This window comes from Poecilia latipinna, unplaced genomic scaffold (genome assembly GCF_001443285.1).
Source record: "Poecilia latipinna isolate Pla-1442-1.1 unplaced genomic scaffold, P_latipinna-1.0 Scaffold659, whole genome shotgun sequence".
NCBI lineage: Eukaryota > Metazoa > Chordata > Actinopteri > Cyprinodontiformes > Poeciliidae > Poecilia > Poecilia latipinna.
The window spans coordinates 106,152-129,335 of record NW_015113275.1 but is presented as its reverse complement, the minus strand read 5'-3'; the positions used below and the strand labels follow the sequence as shown (position 1 = coordinate 129,335).

Genomic DNA, 23,184 nt, shown 5'->3' with positions numbered 1-23,184 from the left:
ACCATGGAGACATCGATGGCTGCTGCTTTAATACTGCTGCTGGTGGCTCACAACTTTAAATAAGTTGCTATGGAAACTTGTATAAAAAAAAGATATTACAGCAGCGTCACCATGGTAACAGCTTTTGCCAAAATGTGCAGTGGCATTCTTAGAATGAGTACCATATTTTCCGCACTATAAGGCGCACCCTAAAAACCTTCAATTTCCTCAAAAGCCAACAGTGTGCCTTATATATGGACCAATATTGAGCCACAACAGGTCTAGCAACTACGGTAAGCAGCCGCCGACTTCATTTTCGCCCGTAGAAGAAGAAGCGCGCGGTGCATGCTGGGATAGTTGTCAGAACGCTGGTTTGTTAATAAAGTTTGACTGACCTATCTACCAACCGACCGTCTATAATCAGGTCGCCTGCAGGTCATTTAGCACCACGTTCTCCACCAACATGCTGTGGGCGAACGGAGAAGGGTGACCATCGTCGAGCCACGCCCCAGCCCAGTCGAGGAAGGTTCTCCTCGCCAACCGGAGTCGGACTGTTTCGTTGACATTCTTTATGTCCACCAAGTGGCTTTAGACATTCATCCGGGGTGCTTCGGCTAGAGTTACCAAGGGACCAGCCCTTATACATTTAAAGCCGGGGGGGGGAGGGGGGAGAGACGGAGACTGCGGCGGCAGCGTATCGGGTGGTCTGTGTTACCCAGAAAGCAGTTGGGCACAATATCGCAACACCAACACCGTGAGTGAAACAATGACTGGGGAAGCCTACTATATAATGTACTCGGGGACCACTTCTTTATTATTACACATCCACATTTGTAGAGTACGGAACAAATCGCGTCCCGTATCGGTTCAATATGAGACGAATGGCAACCCTAACTGAAGCGTCTATTCTATGTGCCTTATATATGAAAAAGGTTTTAAAATGGACCATTCATTGAAAGTGCGCCTTATAATCCGGTGCGTCTTATAGTGCGGAAAATACGGTACTACTTATTTATTGCCAAGGCAACATCAGCAGTTTAGTGTTTCAACAGCTTTCAGGAATGTTCGGGAACTGTCGGCTCCCTCTACAGATCGGTTATAGGAACTACATCAAACAGCTAAGCTAGCTGAGCGGCGGGACAGATGAGCTAAAGCTGCTGATGGTAGCTAAAGCTGCTGCTAGCTAGCGCTACTGTTCAATCAATCATTCAATCAAATTTTATTTGCATAGCACATTTCAGCAGTAAGGCATTTCAAAGTGCTTTACATCGTAACAAACACAAAGTCATGCAACATAGAATCAACAATGAAAACATTATATTACTGTTGTTAGCTGAGCGGTGAGTCAGATGTGCTACAGCTGCTTTAGCTGTAAGGAAACTGGGAACCATCAGACACAAACCAAAGACAGGAAACTGATGCGTTACCATGGTAATGGAGGTCCTTGCAAGTGGCCACTGGGTCGCAGCCTCCGTTTTCCTCCAGGCAGCGGTCAACAGGGAGCGTCACCTTCTCCAGACACTGGACTCCATTACCCACGTACCCTGGCAGGCACTCACACTCGCGCTCGTTCTGAGGGATGAAATCACAATGGAGTCGAGATCTGACCCTTATTTAGCAAACTGACATCTTGTTCACGAGCGCAGGGCGCGACTTTAGACCAGAGATGCACCGATCCACTTATTTCCCTTTCGAAACCAATACAATAGGTTTAGTATCGGCAGATATCGATCTGATTCAGAAAAACTATTCTGAATTAACTTCAAACATTTCTTTTTTTCAAACACAGACATAAATGTACTGAATTACAAATTTATTTTATAAGTCTGGACCAGAACAGCACATTTAATCCACCAACAGCTTCACAAGCTGATCAAACATGTAAAAATAACTTTAATTTGTTCTGTCAGTGTAATTAGCAGAATAACATCCAATATAAAATAAATAACAAAGAAACTGACAAAAACAAACAGGTTGACTTTCTTGGTCACCTTCCTAAATTAAGGACCTGGGTTATTTTTTGCCAAAAGATAATTTAGGGTAAAAAAAGAAAAATCACTTTTGATAAAAAATGACTTAGACCATTATTTTAGGAAAGTGGTGATATGTAAAAAAAATAATCCTAAAAAAAACCTTCTTTCAAATGGTTCAGAAAGTGCAATTAGGAATTCTAAATATAAAGTAAAATAAATAATAAAAAATCATGATGTCACAAATTGTAGGATTAGAGTGAATAGATCAAAATAACTGGCATCAGTCCTTTTTTCTACTATTGTGGTAGATACAGGTATTGATATTGGATCGGTGAGTCTCCATGGTTGTTTGAGAACGAGGAGCTTTTGGATCAGCTGGGTGAATTTTCGGGTTTTATTTAAACTATTCCTTCATTAAAAAATTATGTACAAAACATTTAATTTTAAGCCGTTTTCTGCCGACGACTCGATGAAAACTCACCGGTCCGGTGAACTTGCAGGAAGCGAAGTCACTGCAACCGCCGTTCTGCTGCTCAACACATCTGGAGACAGAAACAGCCGCTGGAGGCAACGTCATGGCAGGAGCTAACGGCGTGAATCTGGCAGCTCACCTGTTGATTGGCTGGCAGGAGAAGCCGTCTCCTTGGTAACCGCTGCGGCAGGTGCAGTTTACGATGAGCCCTGTCTGGGTGCAGTCTGCGTTGACGCCACAGCCGCCGTTGTATTCAGCGCAGAGGTTGGGAGCTGCAGCAGCACAGAGGAAACGTCACCTGATTGGCTCCCAGCTGGGACACCCTCCGCCCCCCCTCCTCCTCCAGGTATGGACGCCAGTGACTCAAATGATCCCATAGTTAAGTTTTGTTTGCTTGTGACTTTTTATCTAATTCAGTTATTTTTAATTCGTTTTTAGAGTGCTTTTTTCTGCTTTTTATTAGTTAAATATTTTTTAGTTTTGATTAATTATAGTAGCAGTTTTAGTTTTTTCATACTTTAGTAGTTAATTTTTCGGCGCAGAATTCAAAAAGGTCAAAGTATTGTATTTTGATTATATATACATAATGTGATGTGACCTTTCCTGTTTTATCCCGTTTTCTCTCCATGCCGTTGTTTTTTATTTTTAAACAATTGTGAGGCTGAAACCTTAAACTGCTGCTGCCTGCGCCAGTTACTCAACAGCTTGTTGCCAGGCAACCAAAGAGTGAATGAGTTGCCAGGTAACCAAAGAGTGAGTGAGTTGCTAGGTAGCCAAAGCGTGAGTGAGTTGATTCCAACTGTGCTTAGCTGGCATGAGAGGTTGAGTGGCTAAAGTCTTTTTTCTGCCTACATTTCCCAGAATGCTGTTCGGTTCTGGATTGGAGTTCAGTGAATAGTCTATATATTGATTATTCAGGTGTATTATCTATTTATGTTGCTCTTGCATGTATCGTGATATATACTGTTATTGATTTATTCTCCAGCCCTACATGGCACCATGCGGATTCTCTCCTCAGCTTGTTGAATATTAAATAAACCGAATGGAAATTAAACACAATTGAAAATGTCATTATTGATAAACAGTATATTTTTTGAGAGAATGATGGACAACTAGCAGACTTTCTTGACTTCCCAGTCTTAAAATTGGGCCTCTGTCTCTTTAAAAACTCCTGCTCTTTCTGAAGCTCCGCCTCTAGGAAGTCATAATGTTGCTCCTCTATTAATTTATACAAGCACCAAGAAGTAGCTCGCATAATGAGCTCAGGTGATGCGCAGATTCAACAGGCGTTTGCTAATATCTGCAGGCTAGTTCGTAGGGGAGGGCTCTGTGGGCGGAAACTCAGGAACTTGGAAACTGCAGCTCAGAGGTGGAGCTGCCATCCCTCCAGGTGTTTTTCACAGCTGAATGGTTGCTATGGAGATTAAAGGATTTCTCAAACATGCATGAAAGAATCAAGGCAACACTCCAGGTATGTTTTTGATGAGGCAGTAACAATACAATTTGATTTTGCATAACACTGCGCCTTTAATGAGGTGCTCAGCCGATTCAGTTGAGTTCACAACTCTACAGCTGCTAAAGCATGCGGCGATAGTGGAAAGGAACAGGAAGAAACCTCCAGCAGAACCAGAACCAACCGTCTCCCTCCTACAGGTATCTGCTTTATTATTTGTGGATGCTGAAGAACGGCTGGGTGCAGCTTGTTTCAGATTAGATTGTCACTCTGCATTGGCTTTGTCTGTTGCCATGGTTACTGTTGGTTTTCAACCAGCATCCATCACAGCACACACACTAACTGATGAGGAACTTTTTCTTCTTCATGATGTACAATATAATTAATAAACAGCAGAGCGTTTATTACATTCTCCTCGACTTTAAACACACCATCGACCTCTAACTGTCATGTTATTTACCTACAACCATCATGGCTGACTCAGTAATCTCTGAGATATCGGGACAGGAAGCAGGTGGTTGATTAGTGGCGGCGTGAGGAGAGGAAGCTGATCAACAAGCTGAAATAAACAGGAAGCCAAGGAGAGAACACTGAACTAAATTTAAATGCAAACTAAAATGACTCCAACAAAACATGACTTCAGTTGTTTCATGTCGCTTTGTGAGGAAGGAGGTTCTGTTCCTGCAAACGAGGCGGGTCGTTTATCAGAACCTGAGCCGGGTCAGGCTGGTACCCAGACATGTTACTCACGTTGAACCGGACTGCAGTCCGTCCCGTTGCCCTCAAACCCGGGTTCACACTCACACCGGTCTCCATACAGGCAGCGGGCCCGGGCGTGGCACCGCGAACACGGCCCGCCTGCAAACAGCCGCTCATCAGTTCAACTTCTTCAACACGTTCAAGACCACAAACATTTATGACTTAATGTTAATTCATGCATTTTAGATCACAGCACCCCTTTAAATAAAGCTGATTTGATGAAGTTCTGTCTCTTTCTGATGTCCCACTTCTTCTCCAGTCAAGTTAAAGGAGTGCAGAACATTTCAGCAGCAGGCAGTTCATAGGGATTTACAGCACAGAATTAACACAATAGTAAACATTACAGATTCAGACCGAATTTTTCACCGCTTTCATTCAAGTTAAGTCTGCAGCTGGACATCGGAAAAACAACCAGAAAAACATCTAGAAAGTAACAAATCCAGACTCTGGATCGTCTCCGGGAACGACGGCTCACCTTTAGGATCAGAGAGCGCGTACTGGCAGCGATCTCCTGTCCAGGTCAGAGGGCAGATACACCCACCGCTGCCGGCCACGCCGTCCATGCAGCGCCCGTTGACACACCTGCAGGCTGGGAAACACACACACACACACTGATCACATTGATCCAACACACACACGCAAACACACCTACAGGCTGCAGCCAGAAAGCATGCAGTAGATCTATAGAACTACAGTCTATAGTACAGCAATGCATTCTGGGTACTAAACAAACATCATGGGTGGAGAACATCACTACTATCCGTTTTGGGTTTGTTGTTACACAAGAATATTCTGGAAGAATATGACAAACTTTTTTCATCAAAATAAAAGGAAAACGTCTTTTAACAAATTAGACTGTTTTATTTGAAATGGAAAACGTGACATTAATAATAAATAACTTTTATATGTTAACTTTTTTATTTATGGTAAATATTACCCAGACTTTCTTATCTGCAGTTATATTTAGTCCTCAAGTTTAAACACCAGTTAAATTAAAGTTCAGTTTATTTATATAGCACTAATTCACAATAAATGTCTATAAACAAGCAAAAGAAAACTGATCATTTCAATTCAATCACACATACATTCTAATTGATCTTAATTTTAAAACAATATGCTCAATTAATGTCTCAAAGTACACTGCTCAAAAAAATAAAGGGAACACTGAAATAACACATCCTAGATCTGAATGAATGAAATATTCTCATTGAATACTTTGTTCTGTACAAAGTTGAATGTGCTGACAACAAAATCACACAAAAATCATCAATGGAAATCAAATTTATTAACCAATGGAGGCCTGGATTTGGAGCCACACACAAAATTAAAGTGAAATGTTCCCTTTATTTTTTTGAGCAGTATAGATTAAAAAGTCCTTTCTAAGGAAACCCAGCGGTCTGAATCTGCCCTTAAAGAATATACCCCATAATAATTTAATAACCATGTCCTAAAACACCGCTAAATGTTGTATGTTTGTGATTTATTTTGTTACTGGATGGTTCTTGTTTGATATAAAGTTATTGGGAAAAAAGAAAGAGAGGAAACAGAATGGCTTCACTGCTGTCAAAATAAGAGCATGAATATAAACATCTAATTACCTGAAGATAACCAAAACTTTAACACAAATGTTAAACTTTCTTCAGCTGAAAGTTCACAAAACAAAAGTTAATTTAGAGGAAGCTAAGTGCGCTAAGTGTTTTCATAGTTAGCAAAAGCACCAAACGAACAATTAGCGCTGCTACTAGCGCATTAACAGGACGTGGGAGTTACCAGAGAAACCGATGACTCCCCATTCATTAGGTGATTCCTTCACATTGAGGTGAAGCTCTTTGGTTTGGAGCGTGTTGCTTGTTTCTGGCGTACCTGTGCAGTTTTCACCGTAGTAACCGGATTGACAACCTTCACAGGCGTTTCCTGTGAATCCTTGTTGGCATTTACAGGTTCCTGAACCTGAAATGCCGTCGTTGCATTCTCCATTGCCACTGCATGGGTTTTCAACTCCGCCTGCACACACTGGAATGGAAATATTTAAAAAGATAATATTTTAAAATGTTCCTGGGGAAATTACACCCGCGGATGGGGTCTCCCTTACCCTGACAGTCTCTGCCGTAGTGGTTCTTGCAGCACTTCTGGGTCCAGGAAGGAAACAGGCAAACTCTCTTGCAGCCCCTTCTGCTGTAGCTATCGTCCAGGTCGTAAATAAGCCGGCTGTGATACCTGGAGCGATACCGGAAACACTGCGTCTTCTTCCCCTGTAAGAGTACAATGAAAGAGGTGAGTCTGTGTAGAGTTCAAGCAATGATGCGTGAGCTGGAAAGTTGGTTCTCACCGTGTCTACATGCCTGCGGGAGCAGGGTGGGGGGAACAAACAGTTCCCACAGCGGCCCTGGAACATGTAAAAATAAAGATTATTGGCATCCAGAGGCGGCGCGGCCGTCAGGCATACCGGGCATTTTCCCGGTGGGGCGACGGTCCCGATGCTTCTTGTGTTGAAGATGCAGCATTCACACTGTTCATATCCTCCATTTATTCAATTTACTTCCATACATTTTTTGAACTTCATCACCTTCTGCAATTTTCCTGCTTCTCCTGCTCTTTACAGCTATGTCTTTTGGTATTAATATCTTCTTCTATTTTTTAAATAATAAGCTTTTCATTATCATTTTTGGCCCATTGAAATGAATGGAAAATCGAAAAAATTCTGCAAAAACTGCTCTCTTTCCCCAGCAAACTACCTTCACAAACTTTCAGCTAGAAAAGCCATTCAAAGTTTAAGCAGGTCACAAGGCATTAGGCAATCTTCAAGGGATTAAGTTTATTTGATACCTGCTGTTTTTTCGGAAACACGTTATTTGATGATGCATAAGACTGACATAACCCTGTCATAAGACTGACATGACACTGTCATAAGACTGACATAACACTGTCATAAGACTGACATAACCCTGTCATGAAGATGAAGGAGTTTTCAAGAATGTTTACACCTGTTGTCATGAAGTGTCATTTGGTAAATAACGGCACTTTTAATGACTATTTTAATGGACTTTTAATACAAGTTTTAATGAAACTTTGCATTAAAATGACACTTCATGCCAACTGTCGTAAACATTAATGAAGACTCCATCTTCATCACAGGTCAAATAAAGTGTTACCATTTTTTATTAAATCAAAATTTAAGTTTTATGAAATTTTTTCAGGTTTTAATTTTTTAAAGGTTTTGTCGGCTCTTGTGGCCTTTATTTGGCAGCTGTCAGACAGAAAGCAGCTTGTGAGAGGGGGAAGACATGTAGCAAAGGTCATAGGGCCAGGATGACCTTTGCCTTAAGTCATAAACATAGGTTTATGTTTTGACAATGTAATCCAGTGGTTGAATTCTTCAGCTTTTAGAGTGTGCATTCCAAGAGATTAAATAATCCTCTTACTTGCTCAGTTTTGGTCTTCCTACATGTATTATACACCAAAACGGTTTCTCATTTCTTAATCTGAAGCAATGAGAAGTCAAAATAGTGGAATATATTGTGCCAACAAAGAAACATCAGAGCAGGACAATTTTACTCTGACGTTTTTATGAAGTCATATCTTTAACACGCTGCAACATAAAAACATAAATCTTGTGCCAATTCATCTTCAGACCTTCCTGACTCTTGCTATTTAAGAATTTTTTCACACCTGGTAGCGCTTTGCCATGAATTTGATCTGCCAAATTGGTTGTCAATGTTTATACCAGTTTTGCTCTAAGAACTGGGTCCAATAATGAGTTCAGCAGCTCCACCAGGTGTTTGCTAATTGCTGCTTGCTAATCTGAAGGAGCTGAGTGGGGGAGGAGCTGTGCCTCAAAGGGGGAGCTTGGTCCACCCAGGTGTTTTGCAGCTGCATGGTTGCCATGGAGATGAAATGATTTCTCAAACATGCATAGAAGAATCAAAGCAACACTCCAGGAAGGATTTTGATGAGAGAATAACAATAATATTCCCTCATTATAAAACACTAAAAAAAAGTTGACTTTACATAATAATGCCTCTTGAATAATATATAAAATAAATGACACTTTTGGAAATATTTAATGTATCCCCTCTCACTGATTCTCGTTAACTCGTTATATGGCTTATAGTATGTGGTTTTGTGTACAGTTGGCATACACATTAAAAGAACCAAAAAGATGGAGGTCATCACTCTTGGTGTCTGGTCTAGAGAGCCAGGGGTGATTTTTTTTGGCCCTGTTTCCAGCCATGTTGGCTCAACTCACAGCTGAGTCAGAATCAAACTGCTTCAATTATTTGGTGGGTTTTTATTTGAATAAAAGCTGAGTCTCATGCTGAGGTTGTACCTCCTCTGACAGGTCCAGTTTATATTATGTCCTGATTAAATAAAACCTTAGAACCTCAGCAGAGTCTGAGTTATGTTATTTAATTGTCAAATTTTTTGTTCTGATTCAGCCGGCTGTTGAACCGTTTTGTACGTTTGGCGTCAGCAGTACTAACGTAGGAGGTTTTGTTCTGCACGCTGTCGCAGAACGCTCCCAGGCCCGGCGGCTCCAGCAGCTGGTCGATCCCGAACCCCAGGCCCTCTTTGAAGCCCAGGTGGCGCTGCACCAGCCTGGCAGCGTTCTCGTTGATAATCACGGCCCCCTGAACACACACACACACACATCCTCATTACAGCTGCAACAGAGCCATGAAGAACACCATCAGTCCAGCTCGTTCTGCAGATCATCTCAGGTCTAAAAACAGATCAGAGGAACGCGGCTGCAGCAGACGTCCGCTGACTGTTGCTGCAGCAACAAGAACGCGGCTGCAGCAGCAGCAGTCAGCGGACTGCATCGTCTAAGCGTTGTTGTGTGTGTCTCACCACCAGCGTCTTGTCGCAGCTGAACTTGATGGTCGATCCGTGCATGGTCCGGTACGACCTGCTGTCACCAGACTGGCCAACACTCAACAGCTACGCACACACACACACACACACACACACACACACACACACATTAATATATACAACCTGAAATGAAAATATTAGTCTCTTAACTAATGAGAAAGGGGGTGCTGTTTTGTAAAAGAAAAAGACTTGAGTTGCTTTGTAACATTAAATACAACAATTATTCATCTATTTCTAACAATTGTTTTTATTCACTAATTAAATAATTTTAAATTAGATAAAGTAACAACAGTGAGGAGAGAATTATAAGCAAAGTAAATGGTAAAAAATAATAAAAAATAGCTCTTACTACCGAACCGCCGACCTTTCAGCTCATGTCACGCAAATAAATGCTCATTTACATGCAGTACTTTGCAGACCACCAGGGGGCGCCCATGAACCATCAGCGGTCCGGGAACCACAGTTTGACTGGGTTAGACGTATTTTCTCGTTTGATGCAGCTAAAACATTCATGCATGCCATGATTTATATTGTGATTAAAGCTCTGAACATGTTCCAACAGGCCCTGCTTTCATCTCACTGTGTGAAATATAAACATATTTTGGAGCGCTTTTGCCTTGACGCCATCTTGGATATTTTCCAAAGCAAAACACGGAGCGTGTGAAAAACATCATCACGCAAATACGTCACACATTACGGGAACCAATGAGCGGGATCATTAAACACAGCTTAGTACATTTGCTGTGTATTACCGAAGCCTTGACCCTGAAGCCTTTACCTTGGCGTTGCGAACGATGTGAGCCTTGACGGTGGCGGCCAGCTGGTCCTGGTGGTCCGGATTGGAGAGCCAGTGCTGCCTGGCCGCCGGCAGCGCGTTGAGCGCCTGATCGCTGGGCCAGAAGACGGTGAAGGGCTGATGGATGGCAAGCTTCAGCTCCGGCAGCAGCCCTGCATCCTAAACACACCCAACACAGTCAGCTTCCTGGTTCAGCACAGGGTTATAAAAGCTCTGGGCTTTTCAGTCCCACCGCTGCAGTGAAACTCTACTGCTGTCCATCATGATGGAGAGGAGGATGCGAACCGGTTTACCTCAATGAGTTTGTAAAAGCGTTTGTAGCCATAAAATGCAGCTGCGGTGCTGAAGTTCATCTGAACACAGAAACAGATCTGTTACCGTCCGTCTGTCCAGACTCCAACTAGTTCATTTCACTTTTAAAAAGTTCACCAAACCTTTTTGGAATCGATCGACTGCTGGTCCTCCAGCCTGTAGGGCGTCAGCATCCGGTCGATGTGGTGGATGATTCCGTTAGAGGTGGTGTAGTCGCTCTTCACGATCACTGACTGGTTGTTGATCCACACCGAGCCCTGGAGATGATCAAAGGAATCATTAAAAATCAGCTGCAGACGTACAAAGGAATCGTTACAGATGTTCAAAGGAATCATTACAGGTGTTCAGAGGAATCAGTACAGATGTTCAGAGGAATCATTACAGGTGTTCAGAGGAATCATTAGATGTTCAGAGGAATCATTACAGGTGTTCAGAGGAATCATTACAGATGTTCAAAGGAATCATTACAAGTGTTTAGAGGAATCATTGAGGAGTTTCAGTTCCAGATTAAAGGTGGACTGAGCTCAGGCTGAAATTATTACATCAGAATTTCAAGTTAAAGGTTCCCGTAGGAGTTGTGTGTGTGTGTGGCTGTGTTGTGTGTTTGTAATACCTTGTGGGGACCATTTTCCTGACACATTCTACGTGACACAACCCCACAAGCTTCGGTCCTCCTTGTAGGGACCGAAGCCTGGTCCCCACAAGGGGAAATGCTGTTTTTGGGTCAGGGGTCAGATTTGGACTAATGCGGGACTTTAGGTTTGGTTAGGTTTAGGCTGTAAAAATGAAAGAAAGTCAATGGAAAGTCCCCACAAAAATAGCCACATGCAAACATGTGTGTGCGTGTTGGTGAGTGCATGTGGGTGTGTGTGTGTGGGTGTGTGTGTGTGGCTGCATGTGGGTGTGTGGCTGCATGTGGCTGCGTGTGCATGTGAGTGTGTGGCTGTGTGTGCATGTGAGTGTTTTACCTCCTTCAGGCTGAACTCCAGAGTGTATCCTGACAAGGAGACGGCCCTGGTGGTGGTTTTGAGGTCACTTAAGGTCAGAATCTCACAGGAAACGACGTGGTAACGGGTCAGGTCATGCAGGCGGCCCGCCCTCTTCCACTCGATGATCTGTCGACACACAAACTCAGACCGATGACTGCTGCTGCCGCCGCCGCCAGACTGCTGAGGTCACCATGCAGCTGAAAGTGAGTCAGAAGCTAAAGAAGCTGCGTTTTTTGCTCTCACTTTGGATTCATTGTTGGTTTCCTTTACAGGAACGAAGACGGTGAAGGGTCCGTCGCCATAGAGACTGATGTCCGACAGCTGTGGAGATAATACAGATGTCACTAAGCCAGCCAACAACTCTCGGTTGGAAAAACACTGAAAAACTTCGTCAGGCCATCTGGTTGGGTTTGGAGAAACAGGAAGCAGACTGTAAACAACGGCACCGGTGTAGTCCAATCCTGCTGGTGCTAATTCAGACTCTCGGTGAGTCTGAGCTAGGCCTGCCAATAAATCTAATAATTTCATAATAAATTAAAACGAGCTCAATAACTTCTATTTACATGATTTATCATTTTTCTCTTTTCTTTCTCTTTCTACCAAAAACTGGATGATAAAAGTTTTCAGTCTGGTGCTTTGGTCTCAACCAGCTCTTTTTCTTTGTAGGAAAATTTAATTTACAGAGACTTTATAATTGATTGATTTGTTGTTTCTGTTGTTTTCTTTATGTATTTTGGATATTTAAAATGTTGTCCAATTCAAGTATTAAATGTTATAATTTAAAGTTTATTCATTTTTGAGAATGAGTTCTTGGATTAGTATGGCACTTTGTTATTTGAAAATGATGCCAATATCATAGTAACTTCTGGGGGAACTGCTCATCAGCAGTTGGTCTTGATAAGACAATAAACCGTTTTTAAACAGGCGAATTGTTGGGCAGCTCCGTTCTGCTGTGGTTGTGTTGACTTGCCCTCTGTCTGCCACAGAGCTACAGGTCAAAGGTCAGAGGCCAAAAGTCTTTGTGCTAACCTCTAAAAGACATCAGTTAGCCACAAACATCTGCAGAGACATTCTGTGTTTATACAAACATAAATTCCTTGTTTGTGAAAACAGAAAAAGAAAAATTTCTTCTGCCTTCTAGAGGGAATCTGAAGAAAATTCAGCCTGCTTGTTTTCTGTCTCCTGGTGCACAAGTTTCATGTGAATGAAGAAAGCAAAATTCAGATAACAGGTAAAGAAAATAAAAAATAAAATTCATGCAATTCGGGAGTCGACAGCAAAAGAGAAAGAGGTTTAAAATCAGACTGATGAACGTTGAGGCGTCACAGTCTAACTCACCACCAGCATTGTGCGAAGGAACTGGTTGCTTATGTCCCGGTTCAGTTCCTGTCAGACAAACAGCTTCATGTGAGTGTGAGGGTCAGAGGTCAGCAGGTCAGAGGTCATGTGACTCACAATGCGGGTGGTTCCTCTGCAGGTAAAGCCGTCGCCGATGTGTCCTCTTTGACAGGTGCAGTTCCTCTGGCCCTGGCCCAGGTATTCGCAACGACCGTATTTACTGCAGCCGCCGTTATCCTGCAACAGTTCCACACTGGAAACATCACTGGAAACATCACTGGGAACACTGGAAACATCACTGGGAACACTGGAAATATCACTGGGAACACTGGAAACATCACTGGGAACACTGGAAATACCATTTGTTGTTTTGTAATTATGTTATTTAAATTAGTTGCCTTCATTTTGATCTCCATAGTACCAACATTTTAACATAAATCTATATTTTGGTTCATCTGATGATGTAATTTTTAAAGTTATTCGAGTTGTGTTTTTACCAAATATGTTTCAACTCTTGAGTAATTTCTTGGACGACTTCTTTTTACTTTTACTTGAGTAAAAATATCTTAGTGCTACTCCTACTGCGGTATATCTTGGGTACTCTGCCCAGCTCTGGAAAACACTGGACCGAATCACTGCTGACGCCGAGAAGCTTTCACATTTAGGAATGAACGACATCTCTAAAGGACTGATTAATCAGCAGTTTGTTTCTCAGGAAATGAAGGCCTCAGCAGAGGTAAATGTGTGATGGACGTACGGTTCTGCAGGGGTTGACCGGGTAGCAGAACCTCCCTGATCCCTGGAAGCCGGTCTGACACTGGCAGGTGGTCTGGTGGAGACATCAGACAGGAGCGCTGAGCAGCAACGCCGTGCAGATGAAGGGTTTTCTCACAGCAGGAGGGATTTACTTACAGTGTTCGGCCCGGTTCTGATGCACTCTGCTGCTTTGTGGCAGCCTCCGTTGTTCACCAGACAGCCGTCAATTTCTGCAAACACAGGAAGCGGGTTCAGCATCTTCAGGCAACGCAGGAGAGTCTCAGGAAGCTTCTGAGTGGTTGTGTTTAATCCGGAGTCTGCAGGAATAACTGCAGATATTCCAGGACTCTCATATGAACTTCATGTTCAATAAGACCAGAATCAGGAGTTTGATATGACTTCTCATATGTTATGTCAAAGTTAACATATTGAAAAACGACGTGATTCTATTGCTCTTTGTTAATTTGTGTTGCGTTTAACTTTTTTATTCCGGCTTGCTATCAATTTTATAATATTTTGATGTTTTAATTGAATAATCTGCCAATGGAACAACATTTTCATCAATATTAAGGTATTATTTAAACAAGCTCATACTTCCTGCTGAAAAATTATTTGTAAGTTAGTTTAGTTTATTTCAAGTGAACTAAGATATTTGCACTGGAAACTAAACCAAACATACTTGGCAAGATTTTGTGTTTTTGGAGGCTGAGTATATCTTTACTGCTTGTACATTGATAATTCTTCATGTTTTCCATTTGTTCACAGCAGCTTAGTGTCGCATCAGCAGTGAATAACTGCATGTAAAGTAATGCTTTGCTAAGTTTTGTTTTGTCTACAACAGTAAAATAATTATCTGAGTCAGGGGGTTTAAAAAATAATACAAAAAACTAGATTAGTCTCACAGAAAACATGAATTAACCAGCTTTCTCGTCGATTCTCCGCTCTTAGCGACACTAAACTTTCCTCCAGTGGAGCGTTGGTCGAACCTCCAGGTCTAACCCACCCAGACAGACGACTCCGTCTCCGGTGTAACCCTTGCTGCAGGCGCAGGTCCTCTCCCCAGGAGAGACCTTCGTACACTCGGCGAACTCTGAGCATCCGCCGTTTGACCTGCTGCACACGTCCAGCTCTGGGAGGCAGAGGAGGGCAGGTTGGGACCAGGCTATTTACTGGAAGCAAACACGGGTCAGCGTCTTTACCTTGGCAGAACGTCCCGTTCCCCTCATAACCGGCGACACAAACACAGGCAGCGGCCGAGCCCTGCGGTCCCGTTATACAGCTGCAGCAGAAAAACGTCTGAAAATACCGTTCAAACATTCACAGGATTTACACTGCAAAAACACAACATCTCACCCAGTAGCTTTGGTCCAGATCCTTTCACTTTCAGTGAAATAATCTGCATCGATTTTCATCAACATTACAAAATTATTTACAAAAAACAAGTTCATATTTCTAGCTGAAAAGTTATTTGTAAGTTACATCAAGTGCATTAATTGCACTAGAAAGTAGTAAATCAAAAATACCTGGTAAGATTTTGTTTTTGTTTTGAAGATATTAATGAAAGCTCAGAGGTCAAAAGGTCAACAACTCCCCTCCAAACCCCCAACTTAACCCAAATCTGACTAAATTGATGTTGAAAGGTTGTGCAGTAAAACTTTTCATTTGTGCCGCTATCATTTTAAAACGTTTCCAGAGGTCATCAGAGGTCAACCAGTCGCCCCGCTTACATCGACTCAGCGCTTCGTTTGAGCAACAGGAGGTTTTGCTTGTGTTGCTCTATCTTTGAAGATAATTAATGACGACCTCAGATGACCTCTGCAAACCTTTTTACTAATATTTTTAAAATGACAGCTGCAAAACGTTTGACCAAACGTTAGATTTGAAGAAGACGGGGTCCAACTTCTGTCGGGTCATTTTGTTTCCATTCAGTTCAGAGAGAACAGCGTCTCGTATTTCTGCTGAAAGCTGCTGCTTTCTGCTTGGGTTCTGGTTGGGTTCTGGCTGCTCTCTGGTTGGGTTCTGGTTGGGTTCTGGCTGGGTTCTGGCTGCTTTCTGCTTGGGTTCTGGTTGGGTTCTGGTTGGGTTCTGGCTGCTTTCTGGTTGGGTTCTGGTTGGGTTCTGGCTGCGTTCTGGTTGCGTTCTGGTTGGGAGTTTTCTCTGCTTGGTTCTGGTCTCACTTCGTAATGCCTGCATTATTACATCTCCATGGTTAACTCAGCAGCTGGTGAAGACAGACATGCAGAAACTTACTTGGCATTCTCATCACAGACACCGCTGCAGGCGTCATCTCTGATCTCTGAGGAGCAGTTAGACACAGGTCAAAGGTCAACATGGAGCACAACCACAGATCCGTGTCGCTGGACATACCTGCAGAGCAAGTAGCTCCTTTCCAGCCTTTGTAGCAAAGACACCTGCCACTTCCTGCCAGGCCGTCGTCACACTTCCCGTGGTCACATGAGCACTCTGCAGCGAACAGAACCAGCAGAACCAACAGAACCCTGCTTTCATCTCAGCTTCATTTAAACAGCCAAGCAGAACCGAGTCCCATCTGTTCGCAGCAGGGATGCGTTCTGCAGGGATCAGCTGTCTGAATGATTATTTCACATGTGCCAAACTCGAGGCCTGGGGGCCAAATCCGGCCCACTAAGGCTTTTCATGTGGCCAAGTAGGCTCCACACTACATGGGTTGGCTCCTTCTTATCTCCAGGATCTTTTGAAGCTTCACTCTGTGTCCAGAACCTTAAGATCCATTAATCAGTTAGTATTCAGCGTCTCGGACTGGACTTCAGAGTAAAGGAGATCGGTCTTCCTTCGTTGCTGCTGCTATTCTCTGGAATAATCTCCCTCTCCGGATTTTTCTGCCCACAGTCTGGGTCATTTTAAATCACTTCTTAAAACTTATTTTTATTCGTTGGCATTTAATAAGGCCTGATATTGAATCTTTCCTGTTGTAATATTTTATTTTTATTTGCTATGCTTCTTTTGTCTCTTGATAAATTTATTCTACTGTGTTATTGTTTTTGTACAGGACGTTGGTGCAGTTTAAACCTGTTTTTAAAAGTGATAAATAAACAAATGACATCAATCTGTTCCTCCATTTTTTTTGACTCTTTGATCACAGAAATTCACACTAAATCAACATATTGCATAATTTTTTCATTCTAGTGCACTGTTGTGAGTTTATTACTTTTTTTGGCAAAATTGATTTTAAAAAAATGGATTTAACAAAAACTAATCAAAAATCTTGAGACACTGATGTTAAATCGAAAGCAGACAAAGTTATTAATATTTTAAGTTTCTTAATGGGTTTTACTAATTCATTCTTCCACTACTGGCCCGTTAAGAACCCTGATGTTGTAATCCAAAATGAGAATGAGTTTGACACGAATGGATTATTTAAATAAACTCCTCTGCTCAGCTCCAGCTCTGACTAGACTCAGTCTGGGAAATCCTGTTTGGTTAATCAGTTTTTACTGTTCCTCATAAATCAACCCTCTGATGCTGACCAGCCTCACAAACTGGGTATACTGGTAAACTGGGCCTGTCTGCCAGGGTGTCGCCCCCTGGTGGCGGCAGAAAGAAGCGGCTGTGTCATTCTGTCACAGTGTGTGTGTGTCTCACTGGAGGTGCAGTTTACTCCGTAGCGGCCCGGCTCGCAGCCCTCACAGGCGGTGCCATGGAAACCCTCATAGCAGCGGCACTCCCCGTTGCCGTAGTTACCGTCCTGGCACTGGCCGTGATTGGAGCAGGGGCTGTTGTCGTCTCCGGGGCATTTGAAGCATTCGTGGCCGTAGAAACCGGGGCAGCAGGCGTGATTCTGCGGGGCGGGGAGAGGAGACCGTTTCCTAGGTTACGAACAGCTGAAGTTGTTTTCATCATAAATTCTGTGATTGTTGTTTCTCAAAGCATGAGATCGTTTTCCGTTCTGCTCTCTGTTCTCACTCAGGCCTGAAAAACTAAACATTTTTCAGAACCACAGGAAGTGGGTTGATTATAAATGAGCTGTAAACAGGATTCCAGATTACTGGTAATCTGGACCAGCAGCTGGAGTTCCCGGTCAGTTAGCTGGGAGCAGAACCGAGCCGGGCTCCGGTACCGGCGCTGACCGAGGAGATTCGAAGGCATTTCATGGTGCAGCCCGGCACCGACTTCCTCCGCGGTCCGACCCGCTTCCGGTAGAAACAGTTGGGCTTCATGTTGGCAGGAAACCGATCCCGGATCTGGAGCAGAACCAGAGACAGCAGATTATCTGAGTCTGACCCATCAGAACCAAGGTTTTTACAGTTAACTAAAACTTACAAAATAACAAATACTAAAATCCAGAAAACCTTTTTAACTGAATAAATAAAAATGGTAACTAACAGGGAAAAACTCAAATAAAACATGCTGAAATTATAGAAAATTTAATTTTTTGTGTTCATTTATAAATTTTTTAGCCTTTTGAACTGATGTCAAATAGATTTATTTTCCCCACCCAGCAGTTTATATCAGCTGTCTGCAAATTACAACACTCCAAACGCTACGTCACAAAATGGTGGCAGCAAAAGTTGGGAGAAAACTCCAGATCAATAACTGTTGATCAGTAAATGAATATTTTTTTGAAAACGGTGTCTTCTGTTGAGTATTCATCACCCAAACGATGTAAATATAATCATAATCCCTGGACGTTTTCGAATTAAGCACCTAAAAATTAACCAAAGTATGAAAAACTAAAACTACTATAACTAATACACACTAACTAAAACTAAACAATATTTAACTAATAATAATTAAAAACTAACAAACACACAGTTAAAAACTAATTTAATTAGACAAACAAAAAGTCACAATGAAATAAAACTAAACTATGAAGAACGTCCAGCTACTGGTTCAGGCTGAAGGAACTGGTTTCTTACAGGGCTGTAGCTGAACAAGCATCGAGGAGGTTCGTTGCAGTCTGAGCAGCGGCCCTGCAGACAGATTGGGATTAGATTACGGCTTCTAGCTGGCAGCATGAGGCAAAGCGCTCCGCCTCCTGCATGCGTACCTTGACCAGCAGGGAGATCGGCTCACTGCATCTGTTGCGCCGAATCCGGAGGACCTGCGGCAGGACCAAGATGACGCCATACTGCGTCTCCATGACGCTGCCGTTCAGAGGAACGTCGTTCACGGCTGTCTGCAGGACGAAGAGGAGGAGGAAGAGCGGAACAGCCTTGAAACAAAACACTGAAAACTTCTGAGGAGTTTTATGTAACAAAGAAACTAAAGTCAGATGGGATTCAAGCAGCCACCACTGACACCAGCTAGTCCCTGCAGGGTCATGGGCAGGTCTCCAAAGGTCATGGGGTCAGGACAGGCATCCAGGCTGGACAACCCAGAGACACTGTCTCACCTCAGGATTTACCCGACAGCGGAGGCAGCAGAGCACCGACTGCAGTGTTCTGGCCTATCGATCGATCTTTAAACCACCTGACCTGCTGACTCCGATTTGGTCAATACAGATTGTTTTATCTGAAATGTTGCTAAATATAGAAAGAAGGCGGCGAGTTGGTAGCAGTGAGGCGACTGCTGCTACATACAGCCAATGACCCGGTGGGCGGGGCTCACAGTCAAACCTCTCACTGCAGAGCAGAAGAGCACAGAGGCTGATATTTAGACCTTTGCTGAGAAAAGACACGACCGGTGGATAAGATCGGTTTCACATTTAAGGGTCAGCCGACCACCAATCCCTCAAAATCAAAGAAATCAGGGCAGATTTATCGGCACACTCCCAGGGCACACTCCCAGTTTCTGGACTGGGAGGAAGCCGGAGTCCCCAGAGAGAATCCTCCCATCCACATGGAGAATCAGCCCTGGGGTCTAATCAATGCAGAGGAAGACCTGGATCCACCACCAGCCTGAAACAATCAACCCCAACCCCCGACCCGGTGAAGGTTCTGGTACCTGGTTGGTGTTGGTCAGGTGGAACTGGACCTGGTGGTCCGAGCCCAGCAGCGTGTTCTTCAGCAGGCCGTCGTGCAGATGGTCGGGAAGCAGCAGCTCCTTGGGAATCACGTGGTACTGCAGCACGTCCCATTCCTGGACAGAAGACACGACGAATTGATGCTGATACCCGGATCCTCCAGCTCAGCATCAGGTCTGATTTATCAGCTTTATTAGCTGATTTATAACCTTTAAATGCAACTAGAAATCCAGATGTGACCCAAACAGACTGTCATCATGACATAATGAGGGTCGTTAGTAAACTTACACTATCTCCTAACTCTCATGTGACGTCACACTTCTGGGAACTTTGTAGCCAACAGCCATCTTGGTAGGCATCCATAGCTAACTGTCATGACAGTTGCTAAGGAGTTGCTATGACAACAATAAACAACCCACAATCTTATGACTAGCTCTCGCCTCATTCTTATCTAACTTATGGTAAATGGTTTGTACTTGAATGGCGCTTTATTCAAGTACAACCAGTATAAGTACATCACAACTATTGAGTCTTTTCCTATATACTCGAAGCCGTGATTCATCTATGCTTGACGTAGCGCTTGCCAACCAAGATGGCGGTTCAGTGGCCCGGATCACTTCCGGTTGTGGGAACTATTAACAACAATAATAACTCTGGTTATTTAGCCTGACAGAAAAACATGGAGGTTCATTTTTTCCCCACCATCTTATTCATCCATTAGTTAGTTAGGAAGCTAAATATTGACTTTGAAGCTAAATATTTAATTAGCATTTAGTTTGAAACTGATGTTTATGAATGAATAACGTGAAAATAAGTGAAAAATGACTCTGTTGTGACAGCTGTGCTGATCTGTGTAACTTAGAAATGGCGCCTCATAGAGGTCTGAACAGGAACTGTCTGTTTCAATTTATTTTCATTTAAGGCTTATCATTTAAATGGCTGCTTCTTATTATTTTAATGTTGTAAACCAGGATTTTAGCATCCCACTGTTAGATTTTAAATCATTAGATGTTTTTGGAGTGTTCCGGACCCAACCGGACCCACCAGAACCGATGAGTTTGTCCCGCTGAGGTATTTGGTGACGGCCTCGTCCGTCGGCAGCAGCAGAGTGAATTCCTCATTGGCGAGACGATCTGTCAGGTTGAAGGTCTGTGAGGAGGCGAGACCATCAGTACCGGGCGGAGATCAGAGTCTGAACATTAGAGAGCCGGGACCGGTTCTGACCAGAGCGGCCTGTCTGAAGAGAGAGAAGCTGGAGGACGAGTTCAGGAACGCCATGAGGGTGGGCGGTTCGGGGGGGAGGCTCGAACGGGCCGGGAGCAGAACCTGATCATGGACGACAACAGGAAGTCAACTGATAGATTTCACTGTGAACCAGATCCAGATTAACTCAGTTTGGTCTACAGGTTATTAAAGTTTACAAAACTAACATAATAACAGACACTGAAAGTAAGAAAACATTTTCATTAACTGAAATAAATAAAATAAGTCAGTGGGAAAAAACTATAATTAACTGGAACTGTTCCTTTATCAAACTAAAACATACTGAACATGTAGAGTTTTAATTACCAAATTAACTGAATTTGATCAACAAAAATCACAACGAAATAAAACTTTAGTAAATACCCCAAAACTATTATAACCCAGGTTCCTGGACAACAAGCTCCCATCGCCGCCATTTTGTTTTCCAGATCATTGAACAGTGACCCAGTAGCGAGTCGTTTCTCTCCCACTGCGCTGGGAACCTTGCTTTTGCACCGAGTGCTTGACCTCTGACCCCTACCCGGTCGATGATGTGGATGTAGCCGTTGATGGCAGGCTGGTTGGGTTTGATGATGGAGGCGTTTCCGATCTGGAGCGTCTGGACACAAACAACCAGAAACAATGTTTCAGCCTTTGTTTGGTTCATGACATCGAAATGAAAATAAACTAGAATAAAAACCCCAAAGCTATTACAACCCCGGTTCCTGAAAAACAGGAACCGGATTTAAACTTTCATTTTTTCAGATGTTTCAAGATCTGAAGATGTTTGTAATTATGGAGAGGCAGGAAGAATGACATATTCTTTATTTTTAAACTGATCACTGCAGAGTAAAAATGAGTTTCATTTCTAACCAGTAGAAACTCTCCCAGTATGACAGGAGCAGCCCTCACAACAGTCTGTTCTTCATCTGTGATGAAGATGAAGCTTTCTGGCTCAGTCTGATCAGTTTATTTTTTGTCTCTTAATGTTTCATTAGTTTATCAACTTTTAAGGGATTAAATCATGGATGTTGGTATTAAAAGGGGAGTATTTTTATGTGAAGTCGACTTTTCTGAGCGTTAATCATATCATAATGTTACTGCCTCATCAAAAACATTTCTGGATGTTGTTTTGATTCTTTCATGCATGTCTGAGGAGTCCTTTAATCTCCATGGTAACCATTCAGCTGTGCAAAATGCCTGGATGGACCTAGCCCCGCCTTTCAGACAAAGCTCCTCCCCCATGCTCAGCCCCTTCAGACTAGCCAGCAGCAATTAGCAAACACCTGGTGAAACTGATGATCTCATTATAGGAGCTGCTTCTCAGTGAAACGCTGGTAAAAAAAAAGTTGTTAAAGGGTTAATAGAGGAGCCATGTTGGGAAGCCTTCCTGAAGAAGGAACTTCGGAAGAGGAGGAGCTTTTAAAGAGACTGAGGCCCAATTTCAAGACGTTAAATTACAAAGTAAAATTAAAAACAAAGTAAAATTGTTTTTAACCTGTCATTCACAGGTTGTCATTCACAATGACAGGGGTGTCAAACTCCAGTCCTCAAGGGCCGCTGTCCTGCAGTGTTTAGATGTGCCACGGGTAAAAAAACAGTGGAATGAAATGGCTTAATTACCTCCTCCCTGTGTAGATCGGTTCTCCTGAGCCTTGCTAATGACCTAATTATTCTTTTCAGGTGTGGTGCAGCAGAGGCACATCTAAAAGTTGCAGGACAGAGGCCCTTGAGGCCTGGAGTTTGACAACCCTGTCACGAGAGGACCCAAATTTGGGACCTCTCGCGCATGACAGGTTAAATCATATTTCATATATGTAACATTTTTATACCAACTGAAGGTAACAGACTGTCCTGTGCTATAAAAAGGCACCAGGTGGCTGGAAAATCATGCCGCCCCTTTAATGCAGCGAACCTGAGTTATTATCAGGCAGAGACGCACTCAAGCCGCTTCGTGTTTTCTGGGTCATTATTCCAGGTAAGTCCATTCAGGTGAGTCCGTCCAGGCGAGTCAGTCCAGGCGAGTCCGTCTAGGCGAGTCAGTCTAGGCGAGTCAGTCCAGGCGAGTCCGTCTAGGCGAGTCAGTCCAGGCGAGTCCTTCCAGGCGAGTCAGTCCAGGCGAGTCAGTCCAGGCGAGTCCGTCTAGGCGAGTCAGTCCAGGCGAGTCCGTCTAGGCGAGTCCGTCCAGGCGAGTTCGTCCAGGCGAGTCTGTCCAGGCGAGTCAGTCCAGGCGAGTCCGTCTAGGCGAGTCCGTCCAGGCGAGTTCGTCTAGGCGAGTCCGTCCAGGCGAGTCAATCCAGGC

General features: G+C 43.3%; 1 protein-coding gene and 1 long non-coding RNA gene across 5 annotated transcripts in view; one reads left to right on the top strand and one right to left on the bottom strand.

The window, feature by feature from the left end:
• stab1 (stabilin 1) overlaps positions 1–23,184 on the bottom strand; it is a 68,110-nt gene that overhangs the window by 7,542 nt on the left and 37,384 nt on the right. For 3 of the 4 annotated variants that reach the window (XM_015043992.1, XM_015043993.1, XM_015043991.1), the window contains 31 exons: positions 21,424–21,501; positions 20,865–20,966; positions 20,685–20,789; positions 19,622–19,756; positions 18,726–18,854; positions 18,595–18,648; positions 17,806–17,919; positions 17,321–17,516; positions 16,067–16,162; positions 15,950–15,995; positions 14,899–14,978; positions 14,703–14,828; positions 13,856–13,929; positions 13,701–13,772; positions 13,061–13,180; positions 12,944–12,991; positions 11,849–11,926; positions 11,585–11,731; positions 10,739–10,873; positions 10,598–10,657; positions 10,287–10,463; positions 9,485–9,574; positions 9,118–9,264; positions 6,966–7,022; positions 6,729–6,888; positions 6,500–6,649; positions 5,112–5,225; positions 4,628–4,735; positions 2,564–2,696; positions 2,434–2,494; positions 1,407–1,551 (listed from right to left, as the gene is read on the bottom strand). In XM_015043992.1, coding sequence (XP_014899478.1) covers positions 1,407–1,551; positions 2,434–2,494; positions 2,564–2,696; positions 4,628–4,735; positions 5,112–5,225; positions 6,500–6,649; positions 6,729–6,888; positions 6,966–7,022; positions 9,118–9,264; positions 9,485–9,574; positions 10,287–10,463; positions 10,598–10,657; positions 10,739–10,873; positions 11,585–11,731; positions 11,849–11,926; positions 12,944–12,991; positions 13,061–13,180; positions 13,701–13,772; positions 13,856–13,929; positions 14,703–14,828; positions 14,899–14,978; positions 15,950–15,995; positions 16,067–16,162; positions 17,321–17,516; positions 17,806–17,919; positions 18,595–18,648; positions 18,726–18,854; positions 19,622–19,756; positions 20,685–20,789; positions 20,865–20,966; positions 21,424–21,501 — 3,337 coding nt within the window. Of the gene's footprint in view, positions 1–1,406; positions 1,552–2,433; positions 2,495–2,563; positions 2,697–4,348; positions 4,437–4,627; positions 4,736–5,111; positions 5,226–6,499; positions 6,650–6,728; positions 6,889–6,965; positions 7,023–9,117; positions 9,265–9,484; positions 9,575–10,286; positions 10,464–10,597; positions 10,658–10,738; positions 10,874–11,584; positions 11,732–11,848; positions 11,927–12,943; positions 12,992–13,060; positions 13,181–13,700; positions 13,773–13,855; positions 13,930–14,702; positions 14,829–14,898; positions 14,979–15,949; positions 15,996–16,066; positions 16,163–17,320; positions 17,517–17,805; positions 17,920–18,594; positions 18,649–18,725; positions 18,855–19,621; positions 19,757–20,684; positions 20,790–20,864; positions 20,967–21,423; positions 21,502–23,184 lie in introns of those variants that run through there. The other variant, XM_015043995.1, reaches the window with a different exon arrangement.
• Positions 300–18,890, top strand: LOC106954476 (uncharacterized). Its single transcript, XR_001426373.1, has 3 exons — positions 300–495; positions 16,496–16,502; positions 18,876–18,890. It is a non-coding gene; the product is annotated as an uncharacterized LOC106954476 (long non-coding RNA).